Genomic DNA, 25,926 nt, shown 5'->3' with positions numbered 1-25,926 from the left:
AAAGTCTCAAATGATATGCTTAAACTTCAGGACTTCAATAATTAATCACTGAAATTACAATGTATCAAAACATTAAGCATCCAATTATTTACAAGTTCAAAGTTAAGCTTTTCACTTCACTTTTCGGATCTTACTATGCATTTTGAAGTCACCTAATACTTGTTAATCCTAAATTCCACATGTACTTTTCAATCCTTATCTCTCTTTGAATTCTCTACAGCATTTGACTGCTGACATGTTATCATTCACTCTCCCATCCTCCTGTAATATGGTTCTCTCTGGATGCTTGTTTAAATGAGAAACATTTAGCAATGATTATAAGCACAGACTATGAAATCAGATTGCCTAGGTTTGAATCCTGACTACATTGTGTCTAGCTGTGTGACAATAGACAAATTAATCTGACTCAATTTCCTTGTATGTAAAATGTGGATAATACCTTCTTTCAGAGGGTTTCTTGAAGGATTGAATGTATATATAGTTTTCATAACAGTGACAGGCATCCAATAACCACCATATAGCATGCAAGTCTTCAGTATTTTATTTCCATTATTACCTTTCTGCTCTGGCTGTTTTTTTTTCCGTTTCTATTTTTTGTCATTTTGGGTCCATCTGCTCCTTCTAAGTCTCCTTCATAGGTTTCTCATTTTTTTCTTACTCCTATAAATGTTTACAAAGTTTATGTTCTCAGAACGGCAACATCTGCCTTTTATTCACTAGAGACTCTCTACTGTGAGGAATATCTTCCACATCCATAGCTTCAACTATCATATATGCCTATGAATCCAATATTTGTATTTCTGGCCCAAAACTCTACAGTAAACTTAGAAATTCTATGTTCTACTGGACACCGAACACTTTCATCTGGCTGACTCATCAGCAACTCAAGTGCAAAATTCATTACCAGTTCCCTAATTTAGGTAACAGTACTCAGGTTCATTGGCTCTGGCCAGAAATCTGTCAATTCTACTTTCTAAATATCTCCATTTACTACTACAAACAAATGAGGCATTTTAGAAATTCAGTATTTCTCAGTGAATAACTGAAATAACTGGACTCTAAAATCCTTTTTTTTTTTTTTTTTTTTTTTTTTGAGAGAGTCTCGCTCTGTTGCCCTGGATTGATTGCAATGACTCAATCTCAGCTGATGATGGGTTGTTGGGTGAGCCAAGATCACGCCATTGCACTCCAGAGTGGGCAACAAGAGCAAAACTCTGTCTCAAAGAAAAAAAAAAAAAAGGAAAGAAAGCAAGCCTCTGCCTCCTGGATTCAAGCAATTCTCATGCCTAAGCTTCCCAAGCAGCTTGGACTAAAGGCACGCACCACCATGCTCAGCAATTTTTTTGTATTTTTAGTAGAGACAGGGTTTCATCCTGTTGGCTAGGCTGGTCTCCAACTCCTGGCCTCAAGTGATCCACCTGCCTCAGCTTCCCAAACTGCTGGGATTACAGGTATGAGCCACCATCCCCGGCCTAAAATCCACTCTTCACACTACTGCCAGAGCAATCTTTATGGAAGCCAAATCTAAGTTCCTTAATAAGGAGAACACAATTCATGATCCGGATCCTGACTATCCCTCCAGCTTCATCTACTTTACCACTTATTCTTGTCCCAGTGTTCCAGCTGCCTAGGCAACTTGCATGTATATACCATACTTATCTTGTGGTCTTGGCATATGCAGTTGTTACCCTTTCAAGAAACACACCTTCCCTTCTTCACCTAAATTTCTATATACAGTTGTTCCTTGGTATCTACTGGGAATTCATTCCAGGAGACTTCGTGGATATCAAAACCCACAGACACTTCAGTCCCTTATATAAAATGGTACAGTATTTGCATATAACCTACAGATATCCTCTGGTATGCTTTAATTTCTTTTTCTTTTTTTTTTTTTTTTTTTTTTTTTTTTTTGAGACAGTCTCACTGTGTTGCCTAGTCTGAAGTGCAGTGGTGTGATCACACTCAACCTCCTGGGCTCATGAGATCCTGCCATCTCAGCCTCCTGAGTATCTGGCACATGCCATCACACCCTGCTAATTTTTGTACTTTTTTTGTAGAGACAGGGTTTCACCATGTTGCCCAGGCTGGTCTCAAACTCCTGGGCTCAAGCAGCTAGGAGTTTGAGGACCCATCTAGGCCCCAACATTTTGGGATTATAGGCATCAGCCACCACATCTGGCCTTTGTATGTTTTAAGTCATTACTCTAGATTACTTATTAATACCTAATACAGTGGAAATCCTATGTAAAGAGTTGCTATACTGTATTGTTTAGGGAATACTAGCAAGAAAAAAGTCTGTACATGTTCAGCACAGGCGCAACCATCAGAGGCCTAACTAATTTTCCATCCTCGGTTAGTTGAATCCGCAAATGCAAAACTCATGGATATGAAGGGCCAACTGTATCCTAGATTCATCAGGGTTCCCTTTTCTAAAACAACTTCAACAGCACCTGCCTACACTTTGCTCTTCTCCCCCAAGGGCCTTCCTACAAACTCCTGAGCACCTGATATTTATAATTATCACAGTATTTAATCAGGTCATATTTTAATTGTCTATGTATTTCTCTATCTCCTCCCCAAATGGAAGAGCCGTCTTTAATCTTTTAACCTTAGCACATGAAACAGTGCTTAAGAATATTTACTGCACAAATGTTCATTAGGCAGTCTCCCTCAAAAAAAATTATGTATTCACCTGTGCCTCACAGAGACACTTAAGAATCCAAACTCCACAACAGGCACTTAGGACACTCAAAAACTCTTTTCTAAAAAGCACAGAGGATGGTAACCTATTTTAGTTTGGTTCCTTGAGAAAAGCTGTGGTCATGTGCAAGTTCAGACACTTCAGATTTTGATTTTGAAAGACTGAGAAACTTCCCTCAGAATTCACCAAAGAGGAGGAGGAGGCAGGCATGATGAGCCTAACTACGTGACAAAATCTTGGTCTTCGCAAGGGACGGAATGATTGTGAACTCTATAACACTGTGTTTAACATTTGACTTTACCTTGGACCAGCCTGAGTAAACTAAGGTCTGGCTGTAAATAAAAACAGAATGAGCAATTTTATTAAAATAGTGGAGAATGTGTTTCACCTTTGTCATTACATGCCAAAGGAACATCAAACATGTGTTGCTTATGCCTCCACAATCTATTTTTAATAAAATTTCTCATTCTTCAGTCAAGCTCATCAAATTAGGAATCTCCAACATATGTAAAATGATGGGCCTGGAAAAAATGTTCATCCAGATAATCCAGGTCTCATCCTGATCTAACATTCCCTTTCTATCCAACTGGATTTACAAATGAAGGTCAAGGGGCCCCAGAAGTATAACTAAGTTCTTTTTCTTCCCAAAGAACCCTCTGAATGTGCATCTGTTGCAGGAAAGCACAACAGAATCTTTGTTCTGACAACCAGAGATGTGCACAGTGACTCACTCAAAAATGACTCCAAGTATAATCAATTGATGCTCTTTCGCCAATTCAGAAAAAAACTCTACAAGTGTACATTTAAAGATCATTATTCTAAATTCTGTAACAGATTATATTAAATTTTACATTTTAAAAAATCTCAGCTCTTCTTAACTTTTAATAACCAAAAAAACCTAGTTCTTAAAGAAAAAAAAACTTTTTCTGATTTTAAGTCGGCAATCACATTAACACCTAGCAGAGCATGAAATTTTGCCCAGAGAAGTTTTGTATCATTTGGTGAAAGAACATAAACAGTTGAAATGGCATTTATCTTTATTTTTCTGTGATGTTCCCTGGAAATGTGTTTTGAAGCCATACAGAAAAGGAGTCTCTGTTCCAAGATATTACTAAGTTTCCTCCATCTGAATTGTCTCTCAAGAATTGCCAGGTAAAACAGTTTGTGGTAACTCTACTTTATTCATATTTAATGAGAATAGTAAAAGAAAATTTTGCCATTTTGCCAAAATTCATCGAGTCTTTTTATCTCAGCACTTTAAATATTAGACAAGTAGATATCACTACTAGAATAGTAAAGAAACAGTATTTTTCACATTGCCTTTTTAAAGTAATTTACTCTACAAATATTTAGATATCTTCTACGTACCAAGTACTGTGTGATGAACACCAGGAGATAAGGGTACACTCGCTGTCTTCAAGGAGCTTATAATCAGAGAGAAATATGCAAGTAATCATAACACAGCACAGTAATTACTATGGTGAAAGAGGGCGCAAAGTATCCTGGGAACACAGAGGAGTGGAAAAGTGAGGAGGGAGGGATGCACAATTCTGCAAATGAGCACTAGAGATTTTAGTGAAAAATCAGAATGTGCCAAGCCAGAGGATGGCTTTCCAAACAGAAAAAATAGCCAGCTAATACATATGGCTATCATTTACTGAGTGTTTATTATCAAGACACTTTGCTAATTATTTCACATATATTATCTCATTTACCCCACACAAGAATCCTAAAAAGATATTCAGTCCTAGAGAAGTTAGATAACTTGCCTAGGATCACTCAAATTCTCAGAACTGGAGCCCAGATTTGAAGTAGGGTTGTCCAAATGCAAAATTCAAAGGCCAGTAACACCGTACTGTATGTAACATGTTCCCATCCTATGCAATGCAAAGAAAAAGGAGAGATTTTAGTGCCAGGATACGAAGGATAATCAGATGAATACCAAGGAAAGCCCCAAGACAGGAGGTTCAAAGTCCAGTCCAAAGGCAAAATGCAAAGAACCAAGGTAGCTTCATAGTCCTTTTGGCTGCTAGAAAGGAATACTCACAATGAGCTGGGAATGGTGGTGCACAGCTGTACTCCCAACTACTTGGGAAAACTGCTTGCACCCAGGAGCTGGCGGCCAACCTGGGCAACACAGCAAGACCTCATCTAAAACACACGCACGCGTGCACACACACACACACACACACACACACACTCCACTCAAATTAAGTTTAAAGGTAGAACAAATCTACAATGACAGAAGCAGATCAGTGGTTTCCTTTGGGAGGATACTGACTGAGAAGGAAAATGGGGCAATTTCTGGTGTGCTGGTAATATTCTTTATCTATATTCTATATCATGATATACAGAGTAAAATATGTTTGTAAAAATTAATCTGCAATGGCCGGGCGCGGTGGCTTACGCCTGTAATCCCAGCACTTTGGGAGGCCGAGGCGGGTGGATCACGAGGTCAAGAGATCGAGACCATCCTGGTCAACACGGTGAAACCCTGTCTCTACTAAAAATACAAAAAATTAGCTGGGCATGGTGGTGCGTGCCTGTAATCCCAGCTACTCAGGAGGCTGAGGCAGGAGAATTGCCTGAACCCAGGAGGCAGAGGTTGCGGTGAGCCGAGATCGCGCCATTGCACTCCAGCCTGGGTAACAAGAGTGAAACTCTGTCTCAAAAAAAAAAAAAAATTAATCTGCAAATATATATTTAGGGATATCTTAAAAAAGATATCTTTATCTTTTTTATAGTCCATTTCAAAGTTTTTTTTAAAAAAAGTCTGGGGGACAGAGAGAAATTACCTTTCCAATCAGTGACCAGGTTGGGCTAATTCTACCTCCTTATATCTCACTATCGCACTTAACTGCTGCCACCACTGGGTCTAGGACCTTATCTCACACATGAACTACTGCATTTGTTACTAATAACAAAACAAACTTCTTGGTTTCCATATTATCTTAGTAATAATCACTAATAGTTTTATCTTTCATATGGAAAAGTATCCCAGTTTGGATAAAATATATGTCTGGTCTACCTGTATACATATAAGCCTCCTTGTCTCTGGTCTGCTCCTCCCCACTCAATTACATCTCCAAAATGCTCACATAGTAATCTTTATAAACCTGATCTTATTTCCAGCCTTTACACCCTGCAATGGTTCTTTTTCCTTTATTTACAAGATGGAGTCCAAATTCCTGAAATTATCCAAGCCCTGCTAGTACATCCAGCTTCATCATTTAACATCTGATATCATGAACCATCATCCCCAAACATCGTAAACTTTAGCCCAGTGTTTTGCAACCTTTTTTTCATTCTCACCCCCTCCAAAAGAACCTTTCAGACAAATTTTCCTAAGCACTGCCCCATTCCTAATTAAATACTAAGGAATAAGACATTGCCAATTTAGGGCTGAGTTTTGGAGGACTACAAACCATAGCAATAGCAGCAATTTTTTTTCCTCACTCCCCTAAAAACCAATTTTTGCATCTCTGGGAGTGATATCACTTCCAAAGGGAATGCATGCTCTAGACTTACAGACTGGCTTCTTACTCTACAACTATACATGGCTTGCCACCATCAGTACTTTTGCTCCTGCCTCTCTGCTTGGAATGTCCTCTCTCGATCATCCAGACATCAATTCATGACATTTAACACTGAATTCAATGCTGCTCCATGAAGTTTTTTCCTTTCCCCATCTTGTAATCCCAAAGCCCTATTCATATCTTTGTCACTAATAATCATAACATTTATTACATTTATGTTTTCTTTCTTTTTTTTGAGACAGAGTCTGACTCTGGCGCCAGGCTGGAGTGCAGTGGTGCGATCTCGGCTGGCTGCAACCTCCGCCTCCCGGGTTCAAGCAATTCTCCTGCCTCAGCCTCCTGAGTAGCTGGGACTATAGGCACACGCCACCACGCCCAGCTAATTTTTGTATTTTTAGTGGAGACAAGGTTTCATCACGTTGGCCAGGATGGTCTCAATCTCTTGACCTCGTGATCCACCCACCTCGGCCTCCCAAAGTGCTAAGACTACAGGCATGAGCCACTGCATCCGGCCACATTTATGTTTATGTCTCCCAAGTCACTGATGAATAGGGATCATGCTTCAATTCCTCTCTACAACCTTGGTTTTTAATATGTCAGAAATATTATTTCTTAAATGAATGTACAAATTAATCATCTGGGTGAGGTAGCCATATCCCAGTTTAAGTGGGACAGTCCCTCTTTAACCTGTTATTCTGGCATGAATATTAATACCTTCTCTTTTTTTTTGATTTTTTTTTTTTTTAAGACAGGGTTTCACCATGTTGGTCAGGTTAGTCTTGAACTCACGACCTCAGGTGATCCACCCGCCTTGGCCTCCAAAGTGCTTGGATTACAGGTGTGAGCCACCATGCCCGGACAATACCTTCTCTTTTAATTTCCAAAAATGATTTGAATAACGAATTGGTAATCTATACCTAGGAAACGGGAAATAAAATTCTGAGCAAGAGAACATAATCAGATCTGAGCATTAGGAAGATCACTCTAGCAGCAAGATGACAATAAAAATGACTCAAGCAAAAATCTGGGGGTGGAAACAATAAAATAGCCTGAACTAGAGTAGTAAAACTAGTAAGAAAAGGGGAAATAAAAAGATTCAGGGAATAAAATAAAGTTTAATGGCAAATTGTCTATGAGGAATAAAGAGAAATAATACAAATTTCTAGAGAGCGCAACTGGGCCAACTGCCAACAGAATATGAAAAAGGAATAATAATGGCTTCAATTTAGGACAAATGGTTGAAGAATCTTGAGGACAAGGTGGTTAGATACATAATGCTGAAGCACATAAAATGTAGCGAGTAAGTGGGAAAACATAGTCCTAGGAGGTCCTAGTCCATAACAATTAACTGAAACCAAGCTGCTAAGACCGTCCAAGAAATATGAAGTTAGCAGTTCTAATGAATTGGAAGTACTATCCTTTCAATACGTGATGACTTTACAAAATATATTTCCAAATTTTGGTTTGTAAAATATTTTTCATCATTTAGTATGTGCAAAACACGGCATTAAACACTGAGAGGGAAATAAACATTTAGGAAAATATAAGGAGTTCATTCTGAAGTAAAAAAAAAGAAAGGTTATAAAGAATGGTATTAAATGTGGACTGAATTGAGATACAGCTAAATTCAAGGTCTCAAATTATCACTGTGGCTTCTTTAAGGAATTCTGGCATAATGACATGAAGAAGTACAGGCACACCCTGTTTTTACTGTGCTTGGCTCGTATTGTGGGTTGTGTTTTTTTTTAAAATACAATTGAAGGTTCATGACAACCCTATCTCAACCAAGTCCATCATGCTCACTTCATGTCTCCATGTCACATTTTGGTAATTCTCATAACACTTCAAACTTTTTCATTACATTTGCTATGGTGGCCTGTGATCAGCAATCTTTCATGTTACTACTGTAACTGTTTTGGGGCACCACGAGCTGTGCCCAGGTAAGATGGCAAAGTTAATCGATATATGTGTTCTGACTGCTCCACTGGCTGTTCCCCCATCTCTCTCTCTCCCCCCCTCTCCTGGGGCCTCCCTATTTCTCAAGAGGTAGCAACATGGAAATTAGGCCAATTAATAACCTTACAATGGTCTCTAAGTGTTTAAGTGAAAAAAGTCACATATCTCTCAAAACTAGAAATGATTAAACTTAGGAAGGCTGAGAAAGGCCCAAAGCCAGGCCTCTTGCACCACACAGTTAGCCATGCAGTGAATACAAAGGAAAAGCATCTGAAGGAAATTGAAAGTGCTACTTTAGTGACCAAAAAAAATGATTTACAAAAATGAAAAAGCCTTATTGCTGATATGGAGAAAGTTTGAGTGGTCTGGATAGAAGATCAAACCGGTCACAACAGTCCCGTAAGCCAAAACTTAATCTAGAGCAAGGCCCTAGCTTGTCAATTCTATAAAGGTTGAGATGAGAGGGCTGCAGAAAAGTTTAAAGCTAGTGGAAGCTGGTTCAGGAAGTTTAAGAAAAAAAGCCATCTCCACTAACATAAAAGGTAAGTTATCCTGAAGACCTAGCTAAGATAATTAATGAAGGTGGCTACACTAAAAAACAGATTTTCAATGCAGACAAAACAAACAGCCTTACATCAGAAGAAGATGCCACCTAACACTTCCATAGCTACAGAGGAGAAATCGATGTCTCGCTTCAAAGCTTTAAAGCACAGGATGACTCCTGTTGGAGGGTAATGCAGCTGGTAACTTTAAGTTGAAGCCAATGATCATTTACCACTTTTAAAACCCTAAGACCCTTAAGAATTACATTAAATCTACCCTGCCTGTGCTCGATAAATAAACAACAAAGCCTAAATGATAGCACATTTGTTTACAGTATGGTTTACTATTTTAAGTTTACTGATGAGACCTGCTGCTCAGAAAAAAAGATTTCTTTCAAAATACTACTACTCACTGACAAGCATCTTGTCACTCAAGAGCACAAATGGAGATGTACAAGGAGATTAGTAATGTTTTCAGGCCTGCTGACATCCATTCTGTGGCCCATGGATCAAGGAAAAAATTTCAACCTTCAAGTCTTGCTATTTAAGAAACACATTTCATAAAGCTACAGCTGATATAGATAGTGATTCCTCTGACAGACCTGTGAAAAAAAAATTGAGAACCTTTTGGACAGGATTCATCATTTCAGATGCCATTAAAAATATCTGTGGGCCAGGCAGGGCGACTCACGCCTACAATCCCAACACTTTGGGAGGCTGAGGTGGCAGGATCACTTGAGTTCCCAGCCCAGACAATGTAGTGAGACTACCACTTAGAAAAAGAAAAAAATTGTGGGCCAGGCATGGTGGCTCATGCCTGTAATCCCAGCACTCTGGGAGGCCGAGACAGGCAAATCACAGGGACAGGAGATGGAGACCACCCTGGCTATCATGGTGAAACTCCATCTCTACTAAAAAATACAAAAAATTAGCCGAGCATGGTGACATGCTCCTGTAAGCCCAGCTACTCGGGAGGCTGAGGCAGGAGAATTGCTTGAAACCGGGAGGTGGAGGCTGCAGTGAGCCGAGATGGCGCCACTGCACTCCAGCCTGGGTTACGGCGTGAGCGAGACTTCATCTCAAAAAAAAAAAAATTTGTGATGCATAGGAGGAGGTCAAAATATCAACACAGGAGTTTGAAAGAGGCTGACTCCAACCCTTGTGAATGACTTTGAGGGGTACAACACTTCAGTGAAGGAAGCAACTGCATGTGTGGTAGAAATAACAAAAGAACTAGAATTAGAAATGGAGGCTGGGCTGGCTCCCAGCACTTTCGGAGGCCAAACTGGGAGGACTGCTTGGGTCCAGGAGTTCAAGAGCAGCCTGAGCAGCATAGCAAGATGTCCTCTCTACAAAAATAATCGGCCAGGCATGGTGGCCTGCGCCTGTAGTACCAACTACTCAGGAGGCTGAGGTGGAATCACTTGAGCCTGGGAAGTAGAGGGTACAGTGGGTTGTGATTATGCCATCACACTCCAACCTGGGCAACAGAATGAGATCTTACCTCAAAGAAACAAAAAGGAAAGGAAAAAAAAAAAAGAAATGGAGATGGAGCCTGAAGGTGTGACCAAATTACAGCAATCTCATGATAAAACTTGAGTGGATGAGAAGCTGCCTCTTATGCATGAGCAACAAAAGCGGTTTCTTGAGACAATCTACTCCTGGTGAAGATGACGCAAACGTTGTTGAAATGACAACAAAGAATTTAGAATGCCACATAAGCTTAAGCTTAGTTGATAAAGCAGCAGCAGAGTTTGGGAGGACTGACTCCAATTTTGAGAGAAGTTACTGTAGGTAAAATGCTATCAAACAGCATCACATGTTACAGAGAAATCTTTCATGAAAGGAAGTCAATAGATGCGGCAAACTTCATTGTCTTATTTTTAGAAACTGTCATAGCCACCCTGACCTTCAGCAACCACAACCCTCATCAGTCAGCAGCTATCAACACTAAGGTGAGACCCTTCACCAGCCAAAAGATGACGACTGGCTGAAGCTCGGATGACTGGTTAATGTTTTTTTAGCAATACAGTATTTTTAAATTAAGGTACATACCTTTTTGTAGACATAAGCCTATCACACACAGTAGACTACTCTATGTGTAAACAACTTTTATGTGCACCAGGAAATAAAATTCACGTGACTCACTTTATTGGGACATTGGTGTTACTGCAGTGGTCTGGAACCAAACCTGCAGTATCTGGGAGGTATACCTGTACCTTAACAGCTTTTGTTTTTTTAGAGCACTTAATTTTCCATAAAGTATTTAAGTCTAAAACTTTCCATAAGAAAATCTTTGCAAATTGAAAAAGGAAATCAGAGAACTAGCTCAGGAAAGACAATGTTCTGTGAAAGCTGAATCTTAAGGAGAAATCACACACACACACACACACACACACACACACACACACACACAGTTAGAAAGATATCTAAACGGCACACTTTATAACATGTGTCTATACTCGATGTCTGGCTCACTAGGATTATGCCAGAGTTGGTAGTTTCACCTAAGGACAACAGATGGTTCAAAATATAGGAACCATTAATTTTGTCCCAGAAACACAAGGAGTTCTTTACTCATTATTTACTCATCTATTACACAATGCAAACAAATGATTTCAACATACTAATTCTTATCCCTTTATATATTTTTCACAATGCTTTGCACCCAGTAGGCATTCAAGGAAAAATAAGCTGAATAAATAATAATAAACCCCTTCTATTTTACACTTTATTAATTTGGCGTCTAGTACACCACCACTCTCTTGGTTTTTCTCCTACTGCACTGTTTGCTTCCACTCATTCTCCTTTGCTGATTTCTACTCTTCTCCCCTGACCTTATATTGTTCTCATGTCCCATGGCACTCACTGTCCTTGGTCCTCTTCTATTCTATACGTACACTCATTACTTGGTAATTTTATCTAGTCTTATGACTTTCAGTATATGTATGCTGATGACTATAAATTTTTATCTCCAGCCCAGGCTTCTTAGTAATATAAATTTGTATATGAAACTTCTTACTCATTTCTAACAGACATTTCAAACTTGACATGTTCAAAACTCAGTTTCTGATCTTGCCCCCTAAAACCGACTCCTTCTGCAGTTTTCCCCATCTCTCTGATGGCAGCTTAAACCTCTCTGACAATAACTCCAACACTCCAGTCATTTAGGCCAAAAACTTTGAAATCATGCTTGATTCTTCTCTTTTCCTCAAGGTCCACACCTAATCCATTAGCAAATCCTGTTGGCTAACCCTACAAAGTATTTCTAAAATTTGACCACTTCTCATCACTTCCGTTACTATCACTATCACTTTAGTCAGAGTTACTATCACCTTTTACCTGATTTAATGCAATAATGGCCTTAACCTCCTGCTTTTGCCCTTAAACACCAACAGTCTATTCTCAACACAGCAGCCAGGAGACTCTTTTTAAAACGTTATTAAGCGGGGTAGTCAGGTGTAGTGGCACCTGCCTGTAGTTCCGGCTACTTGGGAGGCTGAAGCAGGAGAATCTGTTGAGCCTAGGAATTAGGGACCAGATTGGGCAATACAGTGAGACCTTCTTTAAAACCAAAGATAAAAAAAAAGGTTAAGTAGGTCAATATCACTCCTCTGTTTCAAAATCTTTCAGTGTTCCGTCTCACTGAAAAGTCAAATAATTTACAATGATTTAGAAAGTTCTACATCGTGTGCCCTATGCTATGCATCATTACTTCCTCTCCTACTTCATCTCTTACTGCTCTCACACTTGTTCACCCTTCTCCAGTCACACAAAGCTGCTTGCTATTTCTGGAATGTATCAAGACACACTCTCAACATAGGGTCTTGGCAACGATTGCTCCCTTTGCTGAGAAAGCACTTTCTCCATATACCCCTATAGTTAATGCCATCACATGCATCAAATCTTTGATCAAAAATCATCTCAACCCGGACAAACAAACCACCTTATTTAAACTGCAACCCAGCCCTTGCCCACTGCTTTCAATCCCTCTTATTCTGCTTTTTAATAGCAATTATAAGCTACATATTATGTAACTTATCTGTTTATTATATTCATTATCTGTTTTCCCCCCTCTTCACTATCAGAATGTAAGTCTTACTAGGGCAGACGTGCTTTGCTCATGGATACAACCTAGTGCACAGAATAGTGCCTTGAACTGGTAGACTCTCAGTAAGCAACTATTGAGCTAATATATTTATAATAGACTCTTAGGAGTCCAGTAAAAGAGCAAGGACCTTCTTAAAACAGAAATGAACTTGTGAGAATTTCGTTAAATTATTTATCACAAACAAATCATCACTAAAATTCAGATTTCCTTCTTCATACTTCTTTACCCCAAACAAATTCTACACTCATTCAAAAGCACTAAAAATGCATCAGTTAATCTCTTATGCTGCTAGATGTCAGGGCTATCTTCTGTTTACTGTGGGCAGCTATTTATTATTCCCTTGAGCAATGTTACTGTTCCAATAAAATAAAGTACTTAACACAGCACACACTGGCCAACATAACTTTAAAAACAGGTTAGAAAATTTCCTAAGGCTCAAAAATAGGCAATTTCAGCCAGGCACGGTGGCTCACACCTGTAATCCCAGCACTTTGGGAAGCTGAGGTGGGTGGATCACTTGAGGTCAGGAGTTCAAGACCAGCCTGGCCAACAAGGCGAAACCCCATTTTTACTAAAAATAATACAAAAATTAGCCGGGCATGGTGGTGTGCACCTGAATCCCAGCTACTCGGGAGCTGAGGCAGGAGAATCACTTGAATCCAGGAGGTGAAGGTTGCAATGAATTGAGATTGGGCCACTGCACTCCTGCCTGGGCAACAAAGTGAGACTTTGTCTCAAACAAATAAAAAGGCAATTTCAAACTAAATAATTCTACTGTTAAAGAGCAGTAGAATTTTCCCATTAAAATGTGAATTTAGTAACACAAGTAATGTTTAAAATTAAGTGTCTAGGCACCAGGCACTGTGGCTCACACTTATAATCCCAGCACTCTGGGAGGCCAACGTGGGCAGATTACTTGAGGTCACAAGTTTGAGGCCAGCCTGGGGAACATGGTGAAAGCCCGTCTCTACTAAAAATACAAAAAATTAGCCGGGTGTGGTGGTACGTGCCTGTAGACCCAGCTACTCGGGAGACAGAGGCAGAAGAATCTCTTGAACCCGGGAGCCAAAGGTTTCAGTGAGCTGAGATCATGCCACCACACTCCAGTCTGAGTGACAGAGTGAGGCTGTCTCACAAAAAAAAAAAAGTTTTAATCTTATGACTTATAGCTGAGGTTTGTTGTTTGTTTGTTTTGATCTCTTTTAGATGGAGTCTTGCTCTGTCCTCCAGTCTGAGTGACAGAGTGAGACTGTCTCAAAAAAAAAAAAAAAAAAGAGAAGAAATTACACTAAACTAGACCTACATTACACATTGTAAGCCTTGTATAATACTTTCCAATGCTACAAAGCTGTACGCGAATTCGCCTACTCAAATTTATACTATCAGTAAGCTCAAATTGACTTCAGGAATCATCATAAGGAAATAAAAACACATGGAATTATGAATGCATACCTCGAAAAGAGAACTCTGGAAAGTGGTAGAATCTGTGTTGTTCCTATGCAAGCATCAGGATCTTCAATAACATAATTTGATCTATCATGACATCAGTTAGGGCCTGAATAATGATCATGTACCAAAAGGTCAGCCCAACCGCTGAGCAGCCCTAAGGCTCAGTATGCAAAACACTACATATCTGAAGAACTCCAAAGTGACTTAGAAAGAATTAAAGCATTTCATTTCATTTACTGCAACTTTAAATAAGACAATCCAACAATCCACCCACACTGTTGCTGTTTTGTTTAGAAAACACGTCCCACCTGTTATAGAAACTTCTCCAAATAAAGGAAAATCTTCCCCCAAACCTCAGCATTCTACCTGGATAGGCAAACCTAACAGGTTTTAGTTATGTGCGTGAAAACTAGCCTTCAGGTCGAATGAACTCATTTAAGCTAATGCAATTACTGTTAACTCAACACAGCAAATTTTGGATCTGAGCACGAAATACTGTAAAATTTCCCAGGGACAGTCTGAAAAAGTCCCTACAGTGGTGATCTTTAAACATCCATCATTTACACAAAATTCACCATTTGACTGGACGTAAACTTTTAAACTAACTTTGAAAACTTCATATATTTTTAAGCAACTGTACAATATTTCAGGGATCTTTAAAAGAAAAACTATTTCTAAATTAGATGGCTGAGATACTTCCTTTACAATTTCCATCTCGTTTTTCATAGTCTACTTAAACGAATAGGCATCTAACTCCGAAACGAATATTTTACCCAACTCAAAAAATAATTAATAAAGCACTTAATAATGGTGCTTTCTTAACTACACTTGGAAGCCCCCAGCAAGAACAGGTACGCGGGTTAAGACGGCATCACGGGCAGTAAGGGCGGTCAGTATCCTACTGGCGACAAGGGCCTGGGTCAGGGCAGACACTCAAGAGAACAGATACCCAGTAGCAGGTGCGAGGCTCTGGCAACAGGGCAGTCGCCGCGGGTTTCGGGCAGACAGGGGGATGCTGTCTGCTGGACTGTGGGGCGCGCACGAGGGTCGACCAGCCTCACCTCGGGAGTCCGCTCGGGCGGCTTCTTCCTCAACGCCTGCCTAGCGCCAGGGTCCACGGGTGAGTTCATGGCCACGGTCCGGGTGCTCCCCAGCCTGCCCTTAGCAGCCCACGCCACAGTTCATTCACCCCAGGCAAAGGGTGCGGTACTTTGCCCCCGCCCCAAAGAGGGAACTTCGCGCCGTAACAAGGTCCAAGCTCAAGCAAACAACCCTTCGCAACGCCCGCTTAGGGCCTCTACCCACGCGCGACTGGCCGTAGACAAACCCGCGCGGGGGCGGGGGAGGGTAAGTGCGCCTGCGCCGCACGCACGCGCACGCTAAGGAGCACCCAAGGGAGTGACTCCACTGTGACGTCAGAATTGGGGCGGTGCGAGTAGGTTGTTTCCTGCAGTAGTCGTGAGATTCAAAGACACCTCGCGAGACCTCACCTAAACCCGTCACGGGATCCGCCTCAATGTTGTGGTTCTGGCCTCTCCATCCGCCGTAGGAGCCGGAAACGCGCTCGGGGCCTGAGCAAAAGTAGCATTTTGGGGCAGAACCGTGGGATGGCGTTCTGAGTGGAGAGAACTGTTGTGCTCAAATCCGGAAGCCCAGGGCGTGGCCAAGCCCGGGCTTGCGCTCCCCTTCTGCAGCTTCCACAGCCAACTTTGAATATACGGAAGTAGAAGCCGCCATTTGACAAGGAAGTCCACGCACACCGTATCTCTTTAAATAAAACGAAATCTCTTGTGAAAGCTGCCCACAGAAAAGTCCTTGTTCTATTCGAAACGGACGTCCTAAGACCAGGTCAGAGAAAGCAAATTTTGACGGCCAGGATGGGCAGCCAGTGCCGCGGCCAGCTGACGATTACCTTTGAGTCAAAAAACTGGGTTTGGACTGCGTTCGTGAAAGTAAATGCCCTGGGCAGCCCTCTCTCAGGCAACTGGGTTTAGGGTTGAACTTGAGTGGCACCTCTTGCAATACTTTTTACATTCTAGTCTGCTTCCCAACAGACTGTTTCACTGGTAAGAAAAACAGACCACCCTTAGGAGCAGCCAGAGAGCTGCTGAGGTTGTTTCAACAATAAGCTCACTGACAATTCCAGAATCCATCGCTCTAGGATAGTCCTTACCCTTTCTCATAAGTTCATAGGTAACAGTTCCTAACTTTGGCAACACCACCCTTCCACTGAATTTTAAGCTCCTTGAGGGCTGTAACCACATGTAGGTACGCCTTGGTATTTCTCACAGCAATTAGCACAGCTCACTGAATAACAAAGTGATTTATGATTATGACGGTGCTTTCAACTAGTGACCGATTCACACAGTAATTTTCGGCAATGACGGCTCATGCTAATAAGGGCTGTTTTCTGTTGGTCCTGGGGCTTGTCCAAACTGGGAATTTACAACAACATACTTTTAACATTTCTCTTTTTCAGGTGTAGAACAAAAACCTTGCTAGAGAAGTGTGACATAGCCATTGTAGAAATAAATTGAGGAAAAATCACAAGGTGGGACAGACGATCCGTTTTCCTCATCTTTTTTTTTTTTTTTTTTGTATAAATATAACCTCTCAAAGGCCTGCGCAGGATCAGACAAAAGCTATCCCTTCCATTCTTCAAGGATCAATTTCCAGAGTCACATCAATAGTTTGAAAGAGAGAAAAGGAACTATAAAGCATAATCACCATGTACTTGGAATTTAGGGGCAAACAAACCTAGAATTTGTGTCTCTAATATTAAACCTCTTCTAGTTAAGTAACTTGAAGCTATTTAACATCTCTGAACTTCATTTTCCTAATCTGTTAAATGGGAATATAAAGGACCTATTGTTTCAGAATTTTCTTAAGGTTTCGTGAGAAAATTCACATGAAGCACTTAGTATGTTGTCTGCACAATCCAAGCACTCTTTATTATTTCCATTATTTCGCCTCTGGGAAGTGATTATTTATTTATTTATTATTTATTTTTGAGACTGAGTTTCACTCTTGTTGCCCAGGCTGGAGTGCAATGGCATGACCTTGGCTCACGGCAACGTCCGCCTCCTGGGTTCAAGGGATTCTCCTGCCTTAGCCTCCCGAGTAGCTGGGATTACAGGCCCCCACCACCACATCCGGCTAATTTTTGTAGTTTTAGTGGAAATAGGATTTCACCATATTGGCCAGGCTGATCTCGAACTCCTGACCTCAAGTGATCCACTCACCTTGGTTGGCCTCCCAAACTGCTGGGATTATAGTTGTAAGCCACTGCTTCAGCCTGGGAAGTGATTTCTCTAAAGTAGAAATTAAACTATGAATACTTTATTTTTTAAATGTAGTTTTTTTTCACTTGTAACAATTCAGAAACACATTTAAGTATTTGTGAAGATGTGGAGCAAGAGGAACTCTTTCAAACTGCTGGTTAAGTCCAAGTTGGGAAGTCACTTTTGACCAAAAAAAAAAAAAAAGTAATAAAGCTGAAACATAACACACCTTGTGACAGCAAGTCCACTCCTTGATATAGGCCCTGTAGCAGCAGTCCCCAACCTTTTATTTCACTGGTTTTGTGAAAGATAAACTTTCTATGGGGCTGCGGGGGGAGGGTTTCAGTATGGAACTGTTCTAGGTCAGATCATCAGGCATTGGATTCTCATAAGGAACATGCAAACTAGTTCCCTCACATGTGCAGTTCATGATAGGGTTCCTGCTCCTAGATAATGTAATGCCCCTGCTAATCTGACAGGGGGTGGAGCGCAGGCAGTTATGCTTGCTCACCTCCTGCTATGCAGCTGCTTCCTAACAGGCCATGGACCAGTAGCAGCCTCAGCATGGGGACTGGGGACCCCTGCCCTATTAACAGAAAAGATGGACAAAAATGTTCATTACTCATAGAAACCCAAAACTGGAAATAACCCAAATATCCATCAATACTGAAGGGATCAATTGTGAAATATTCATCCACAATGGCATATAGCTACATAGCACATAGTGATGATTCTCCAACATAATATTGAGAGAAAAAAAGGAAAACAAAATACAGAGTATAATTATACATGCAGAGTTTAAACACAAGCAAAATTAGGTCTTTTAGGAATGCATATAAAGAAGTAAAATAGTAAAGAGAAAGCAAGGAAATAAAGTCAGGTTGGTAGTTACAAAAATGAGAAGGTAGAGCATTATGATCAGGATAGAGCACATGGAGAACGGGGTCTTCTGGGCTGCTGAAAATGATCTACTTATTGGCCTTATTGATGGTTACATGAGTATATATTCTGTTTTCTGAATATATTTCACAAGAGGAAGTATGCAAACATAATTAGGCTTTGTCATTAGACAGCAACAGTAAAAACTACATTAATATCCATGGTGACTATCCATATCTAAAAAGTATACATTTTCAAAATCTGTCTTGTCCTTTACTATATTATATTGTTATATACAGAAAAAAGTGAGGAGAGACAGTAAAGTTCTAATAGCTATTTTCAGACAAAAGGCAACCTCCAGGGCAGGGTTCACCAGCATTAACTTGTATCTGAAAGAAAAATATAATGGTCTAAATGCAAGTAATTTATCAAATTGTGGGAAAATAAGGACTTTTTAAAAAAATTGGCTTAACTATTTATTTTTATTAAACTTACTATTACCTGACAGCACATTACATATGAGTAACATATATATGTATTTAGTTTTTTTGGTCTATCCCCTCCACAAAAGGGAAAACATGTAAATTCTATATAAACAGAAATAATGTGTCATTTACTGGCATATCCCTAGTACCCAAACCTATGCCTAGCGCATAATAGGTGTTGAATAAACATTTGCTGAATTAACAAAGGGAACTAAGGACTGACTTATTAAGAGGACACTTTGCAATTAGAAAAAGAGGTACTTGAATATCATGAACCTGCTTGAGTGAAAGAAAATTTCTTTTTTTCTTTTTGAGATGAGTTTCACTCTTATTGCCCAGGCTGGAGTGCAATGGCGCATTCTCAGCTCACCACAACCTCCACCGCCCAGATGCAAGCAATTCTCCTGCCTCAGACTTCCGAGTAGCTGGGACTGCAGGCACCTGCCACCGTGCCTGGCTAATTTTTTATATTTTAGTAGAGATGGAGTTTCACTGTGTTAGGATGGTCTCAATCTCTTGACCTTGTGATCCACCAATCTTGGCTTCCCAAAGTGCTGGGATTATAGGCGTGAGCCACTGTGCCCAGCCAAAAATTTTTTTAAAGAAAAGAGAGGTAGATTGCTCTCCACTGACAAAGATGATGTCTGGTTACATAGCTACTGCATTGCAAAATTGAATGCTCAATAAACAAACATAATCATATATCCATCTTTCCAGAATAACTGCAAACCACAAAAACATGAAGTAAAGGGCTCTGGTTTTAACAGTATTTGAAATGAAGTAAGGAATTGAGATTTGGAGTATGCTACAGGTTGAGTCACTACTATGGAAAAATAAGAGCTTTTACTGACTCACATCCAGAAGGTCAGTTGTTATCATTGAATCAGAATCTCTGGGAGTGGAGATCCAGGAATTCATATTTTTCAAAAGCTACCCCAGGTGCTCCTAATATGCAACCAGGTTTGAAAACAACTTTAAACTATAGTATCTGTAGTTCTAAACTAGTCTGATCCATTTTTAAGCCCAGCCATTGTACCATACTTAAGAAGGACATTGACTTGTAAGTGCTAGACCAAAAATGCCCCCCAAGAATGGTACCACAAGATTCTTAAGGAACTAATACCTTCCGTGTATTTACACATTTATCGACAGTTTCGTCCTTCCCCTTGAGACAATGTAGGAAAGGAATATTGCCTTTATCATTAATTTGAATTTGTGTACTGAGGTAAATATAAAGACAGGTTTTTGGACTGTCCTTATTAAGACAGGCACTTGAAAAGGAAGGAAGCTCAGGCTTCTTTAACTTAAGACTCTCCTTAGAGTAAATGCAGGTTTATTTGTGGGATGTCTAAGAAGTCTGTGTTAACCCAGATAGTGGTGTCTGCAGTCTGATGAAGGGATCAGGTCTAGATTCAGGTTTACCAGAAAGAAAGTTGGTGTTAAAAGAAAGATAAAGAGACCTAATCACCTCACTATCGGAGGAGAGAGGGTAACTGAGCACATCCTTTAAGACCAAAAGGCCACCAAAGTTCTCCTGACAAATAATGGATGGAAACATATTCTGGTTTTGACTGCTTTTTTTTTTTTTCAGGGAAGTCTCAATTAATCTTAAATTTAGAGCAAACATGGCAAAGCCCAGTCTGCAGTAAGGAAAAAAAACAGGAAGCACTACACTCTCCTGTCTCCCCTTTTTCTATCTGCCTAAGCTGTTCCCACTCACACCTTCAGCTCAGGTTTGGTCCTACTTGCCACCCTACCCCTACCTATCATATTGGCAAAGACAGATGAAGAAATACCGGATATCTTTACAATGTATCTGTCACCACACAGTAGTTGAGAAACCATTCTGGTCTGGGAGAAAAGATGAACAACACAGGAAAAACTGTATGACTTCGAATAATCACATTAAAGTCTCTATATTTCCTTTTCTCATTAGCAAAAATCTTCTCGTAAATGTTACCAATTTTAAACCTCTAAAATAGCTGAGATTATTTCTCAAATACTTGAGACTTATCTGCTTTGAAACAGTCCACTTATTCTCTTTGGTTACGAGTGATACATGTAATATTATACGAAAACAGGTACATCAAAAAACCCCTGGTCTAGTCCTGCCTCCAGGACTAACTCTGCCCAGATCAACCCAGCCTGAGGAAGAGAACTTACCAATACTGTATGCTTACTCACTGATGAATCACTGCTATAGAGCAGGCACAAAGCTGACTTCCCTACAATACAGATAAAGACAACAGACTTGCTCAGTCACATGCAAATCAGTGAACAAAGAGGACTAAAACCCAAACTATTCAGCCAATTTTTTGTAAAGTATACTAATTTGTATTGAATACAATGTTCTTTTTTATTGAGACCGAGATTTGCTCTTGTGCCCAGGCTGGAGTGCAGTGGTGCGATCTCAGCTCACCGCAACCTCTGCCTCCAGGTTTAAGCAACTCTCCTGCCTCGGCCTCCTGAATAGATGGGATTACAGGTGCCTGCCACCACGCCTGGCTAATTTTTGTATTTTTAGTAGAGAGGGGGTTTCACCAGGTTTGTCAGGCTGGTCTCAATCTCCTGACCTCAGGTGATCTGCCTACCTCAGCCTCCAAAAGTGCTGGGATTACAGGCATTAGCCACTGCACCCGGCCTGCATTGAATACAATTTTCTTAACAACATATGTAACTTCTAGGTTTTTGATTATTGGGTTCAGTTTGCTTGCATAAAAGCATTTAAATAAATTTTCAATTTGTTGTCTGTATAAGATACTCTATTTTCTGTAACTATGTTTTTATTCATAAGAACATGTTAAAAATTCTCACAACAATAGGTGGGGGGGGGGACACAGGAGGAAGACTGGCCACATTATCTGGTAAAAGTAGCAACCAAAAATTATTAAGCACTTGGAGTATGCCAGCACTGAGCTAAATTCTTGACATTCACTATTTCATTTGATTCTCACAACCACCTCATGAAGTAGATTCTATTAAATTACCTTTGTGGAAAGGTCACATCCTTAGAAGTTAACTCTGGGCAAGAATCTAGGTGGTCTGACATCAGACTCCATAATGTTAAGTATACTTTAATATATGAAAGAAAGACCAACGCCATCCATCAAATTGACATGTGTATTTATTGCACAAATATCCCCTAGAACTGGGAGGTTATTATAATACAAGTGTACATTTGAGAAATGTATACAGAACAAGAAACAACTATGTACATTTTACATATCCATCAACTAAGTAACTTAGAAAAAGCAGAACAATCTTATAAGACATATACCAGAAATAGGCATTGTGTAAAATCTGTTTTTTTAAGTGATCATCCCCAGAGTATGCCAATTCCAACAAAACAAAATCTGTAATAGTATGTTTTTATTGCACTTAACATTTTCAAACTCAAAATTAAGACATTAATAAAAGCCAGAAATACTTAAAATCAAACCAATTAGTTTATATACAAGAAAAAAAGTTTTAATTCTATAATGTAAAAGATCCCTTTTTTATTTCCTATTTCAATAAACAGGGTTTTCATTTTGATATGTAACAACTGTCTGTATCATAACTTGAAAAAATTATTTTGAACAAGCCAAAAGTATTTTCACATTCATCATAATGACCACACTTTAAACTAGCAGCAGCTCATTCCTTGGGCTTTGCATAAGGAAAGAATGACTATGATGAAGGTAACAGAAATTATAGAAGGATTAGGAATTATAAAACTCAGGAATGGGAGGGACGGGGGAGGAAAACAACAACTCAGGAATCCTATAAGGATTAATGATTCTTTAAGGAACTATAGGCCACTTCCTTCCCAGCGAAGCTTAGCTTTAGAAACAACAGTAGCATGAGCCACCCACTTATTGAGGACTAGAATTTATAAATGGTAAATAAACATTTTAAATAAAGAATAGTTTGATGGTTAAGGAAACACCCAGACATTATCCAACTGCTACATACAGCTACAATATAAAAATAATGAACAAGGCCGGGTGCAGTGGCTGATGCCTGTAATCCCAGCACTTTGAGAGGTCGAGGCGGGTGGATCACTTGAGATCAGGAGTTCAAGACCAGCCTGGCCAACATCATGGTGAAACCTCATCTCAATAAAAGTATAAAATTAGCTGGGCGTGGTGGTACACACTTGAAATCTCAGCTACTTGGGAGGCTGAGGCAGGAGAATCACTTGACCTGGGAGGCAGAGGTTGCACTGAGCTGAGATGGCACCATTGTACTCTAGCCTGGGTAACAAGAGTGCAACTCCATTAAAAAAAAAAAAAAAAAAAAAAGTAAAATGGCCCACAAGTGTATGAACTTTTTAATATTCTGAATTCTGCCAAAAAGATTGACTCACAGAATTCCAAAATTAGACAACCAAATAATTTTGTTAATGCATGCAATAAGAAAATTAAGCCAAAGTAAATATATCCACAAACACTCCTTGGCAGCGAGTCATCCATGGGAGATTCAGGTAATAACTGGGACCAGGTAAAAGGTCATGGGCCAAACAGATTGCAGACATACCAATTTCAGGTTTACATTCCATAAAAACAATCATTTCTTCTTCATCTAGTTGGAGGTCTCTCTTTTTTTTTGAGAGAGAAAGGAGTCTCACTCTGTTGCCCAGGCTGGAGTGCAGTAATGCAATCTTGGCTCACTGCCACTTCTGCCTCCCAGGTTCAAGCAATTCTCCTGCCTCAGCCACCTGAGTGCCATCACACTGGCTAATTTTTTGTATTTTTAGTAGAGATGGGGTTTCACCATGTTAGCCAGGATGGTCTCGATCTCCTGACCTTGTGATTTGCCTGTCTCAGCCTCCCAAAATGCTGGGATTACAGGTGTGAACCACTGCACCTGGCCTGGAGGTCTCTTGAATACATACAGAACAAGGCAAAATGTGACCCAATGCTGTAAATTCAAGGTCAAAGACAACTTTCCATTAACTGTTGAAAATTTAACAGCAAGAATGGATGTGTTATACAGTAAATGTATTTTAATAACTGAATAAACAAGTGTATTTTTTAAATCAATGATGAAATTACGATGAAAATAGTCAATGAAAGCAGAAACCAACTTTACTACTAGCATTAAGTTTCTTAGACCAGACAAGCAAAGAATAAGCTATAATGTAGTATTCAAGTAAACTGAGGTAGTAGAGCATATTGAAAACTTTATCCACCCAACTTTCTATTTACATTATTTACAAGAGTTTGGTTCCGTATTAGCCTTTCTTACAAGCAACACTCTATAGTATGTACAAAGGCAACGACTGAGAAGTAAAATTCTTTGAAAAAAAAAAAACGCAATTTTAGAAGGGAGAGTCTCGTAGAAAAAAGAGAATAATTTTAAGAGTTATGAGTTCTATTAGTGTAAATGGAGTATTATTAAGCAGTGAAACAAATATTCAGCTCCTATGGGTTCATGAAGGGCTGATACCAAAAGCAAGGGCCTTGGCTACCTGAGCAGTTTTAAAGAATATAGTATTGTTTTTGCCAATGCTTTGGTGTAATTTTTAATCCTAATTTTTATTTATGTCAAATTAGTGAATATGTAAATATTAATATTCATAAGAATAGTTCATACTTATAAACAAACGGTATGAAGTAGTATTCTCATTTGGGGAATCTCAACCTTCAAAAGGTTGGCTTTACTTATATTTTAGGTTATGTGAAACAGAAAAATCACCAGTAAGTAACAGTTCAGCATTATGGACAATACTAGTTGTAATTTTTTTTTTTAAGGTGTGTTTACCAATCTTGTATTTCTTACCTCTGCTTTTTTAAAAAAATAGGTATATATGTACACTTGGGTGGATAACATAACACATTTACACTCATTATTCTAAGTTTGTTATAATTAACAGGCTGTTTAAAATACTTGGAGAAATAACCAGAAATTAGCTGTTTTGAATTGCAAAACAAAATAACAAATAATCAAGGTTTTAGAGATTTCTGTACCTTAGAAATTGAAAATTAAAAACTAACAAAATGACTTTCTGAGCCATTAAATCATGAGACACTGTTGCTATTTATGAGTTGTGACAACACTGCAGTGATCACATGAAACTCCTGATAATATTCATTTTGTAGAAATTTCTACCATACATTTTGGCTTTTTCGAATGCTTCAAAATTATTAACGTTGCTCTAATTTGTTTAAAAATCTACCACCACCCAAAAGTCCAGTCAAAAAGAAAAAGCCATCTGACATATACAGAATACACAATGCTGTGCAGGATACCCTGGTGACTGACTCATTCAGAAGAAAGTCTAAGAGGGAAAAAGAATCTCCACAAATGCATGTTGTGTCTGCTTCCTTGGTTTCTACTTATCTTCCCACCAATTTCTAACAATCTTTAGGCATACTAAAGGAGTATTTGTGCAACATATGGAGAGTGAGTGCTTGCTATAGCAGCCAGAAGTGGAAGATCACTGGATTCAATCCTGAAATAAAAGAAAAAAAAATGTCAGTTCTGATTTTCTATACTGAGGACATGAACTCTATAGGCAATGACCACTACCTGTAAGGTCACAGTACCTCAATGGTTAAGGACCTAGGTCACTCAGGACAAAAGGAAAATTTTTCAGTAAATAAAACACAGAACTACAGATATGAGTAACAAAATCATAAATGTAGGAAAGTATCTCAATGACATGCTGATAGAACATACATTTGGGCAAGGCACAATGACTAACAACTACAATCTAGTGTAATAATAGCTTGATACAGTGACTCATACCTGTAATCCCAACACTTTGGGAGGCCTAGGTGGGAGGACTGTTTAAGCCTAGGAGTTTAAGACCAACCTAAGCAACATAGTAAGACCTTGTCTCCACAAAAATTTTTAAAAACTAGCTGGGAGTGGTGGTGTGTGCCCATGGTCCCAGCTACTACTGAAGCTGAGGCAGAAGGATCTCTTGAGTCTGGGAAGTTGAGGCTAAAGTCAGCCATGCACCAACAGCAGGGCGACAGAGCAAGATCCTGTCTCAAAAA

At 39.5% G+C, this 25,926-nt stretch overlaps 2 protein-coding genes across 12 annotated transcripts in view; both read right to left on the bottom strand.

Annotated features, from left to right (window-relative positions):
* Positions 1 to 15,635, bottom strand: part of RAPGEF6 (Rap guanine nucleotide exchange factor 6) — a 234,319-nt gene extending 218,684 nt beyond the window's left edge. For 7 of the 11 annotated variants that reach the window (XM_037739935.1, XM_017532126.2, XM_017532129.2 and 4 more), the window contains exon 1: positions 15,357 to 15,635. In XM_037739935.1, the coding sequence (XP_037595863.1) occupies positions 15,357 to 15,425 (69 nt within the window). In that variant the 5' untranslated portion in view covers positions 15,426 to 15,635. The remainder of the gene's footprint in view (positions 1 to 15,356) is intronic. The other 4 variants (XM_017532132.2, XM_017532127.2, XM_017532133.2 and 1 more) reach the window with 2 other exon arrangements.
* Positions 15,636 to 23,958: 8,323 nt separating this feature from the next.
* Positions 23,959 to 25,926, bottom strand: part of FNIP1 (folliculin interacting protein 1) — a 152,582-nt gene continuing 150,614 nt past the window's right edge. Inside the window, exon 16 of the mRNA XM_037739958.1 lies at positions 23,959 to 25,376. Within this exon, the coding sequence (XP_037595886.1) occupies positions 25,298 to 25,376 (79 nt within the window). The 3' untranslated portion in view covers positions 23,959 to 25,297. The remainder of the gene's footprint in view (positions 25,377 to 25,926) is intronic.

Source organism: Cebus imitator, unplaced genomic scaffold (genome assembly GCF_001604975.1).
Source record: "Cebus imitator isolate Cc_AM_T3 unplaced genomic scaffold, Cebus_imitator-1.0 Scaffold76, whole genome shotgun sequence".
In the NCBI taxonomy this organism is placed as follows: Eukaryota; Metazoa; Chordata; class Mammalia; order Primates; family Cebidae; genus Cebus; species Cebus imitator.
The sequence above is the reverse complement of the archived record's forward strand: the minus strand, read 5'-3'. Positions and strand labels throughout refer to the sequence as shown.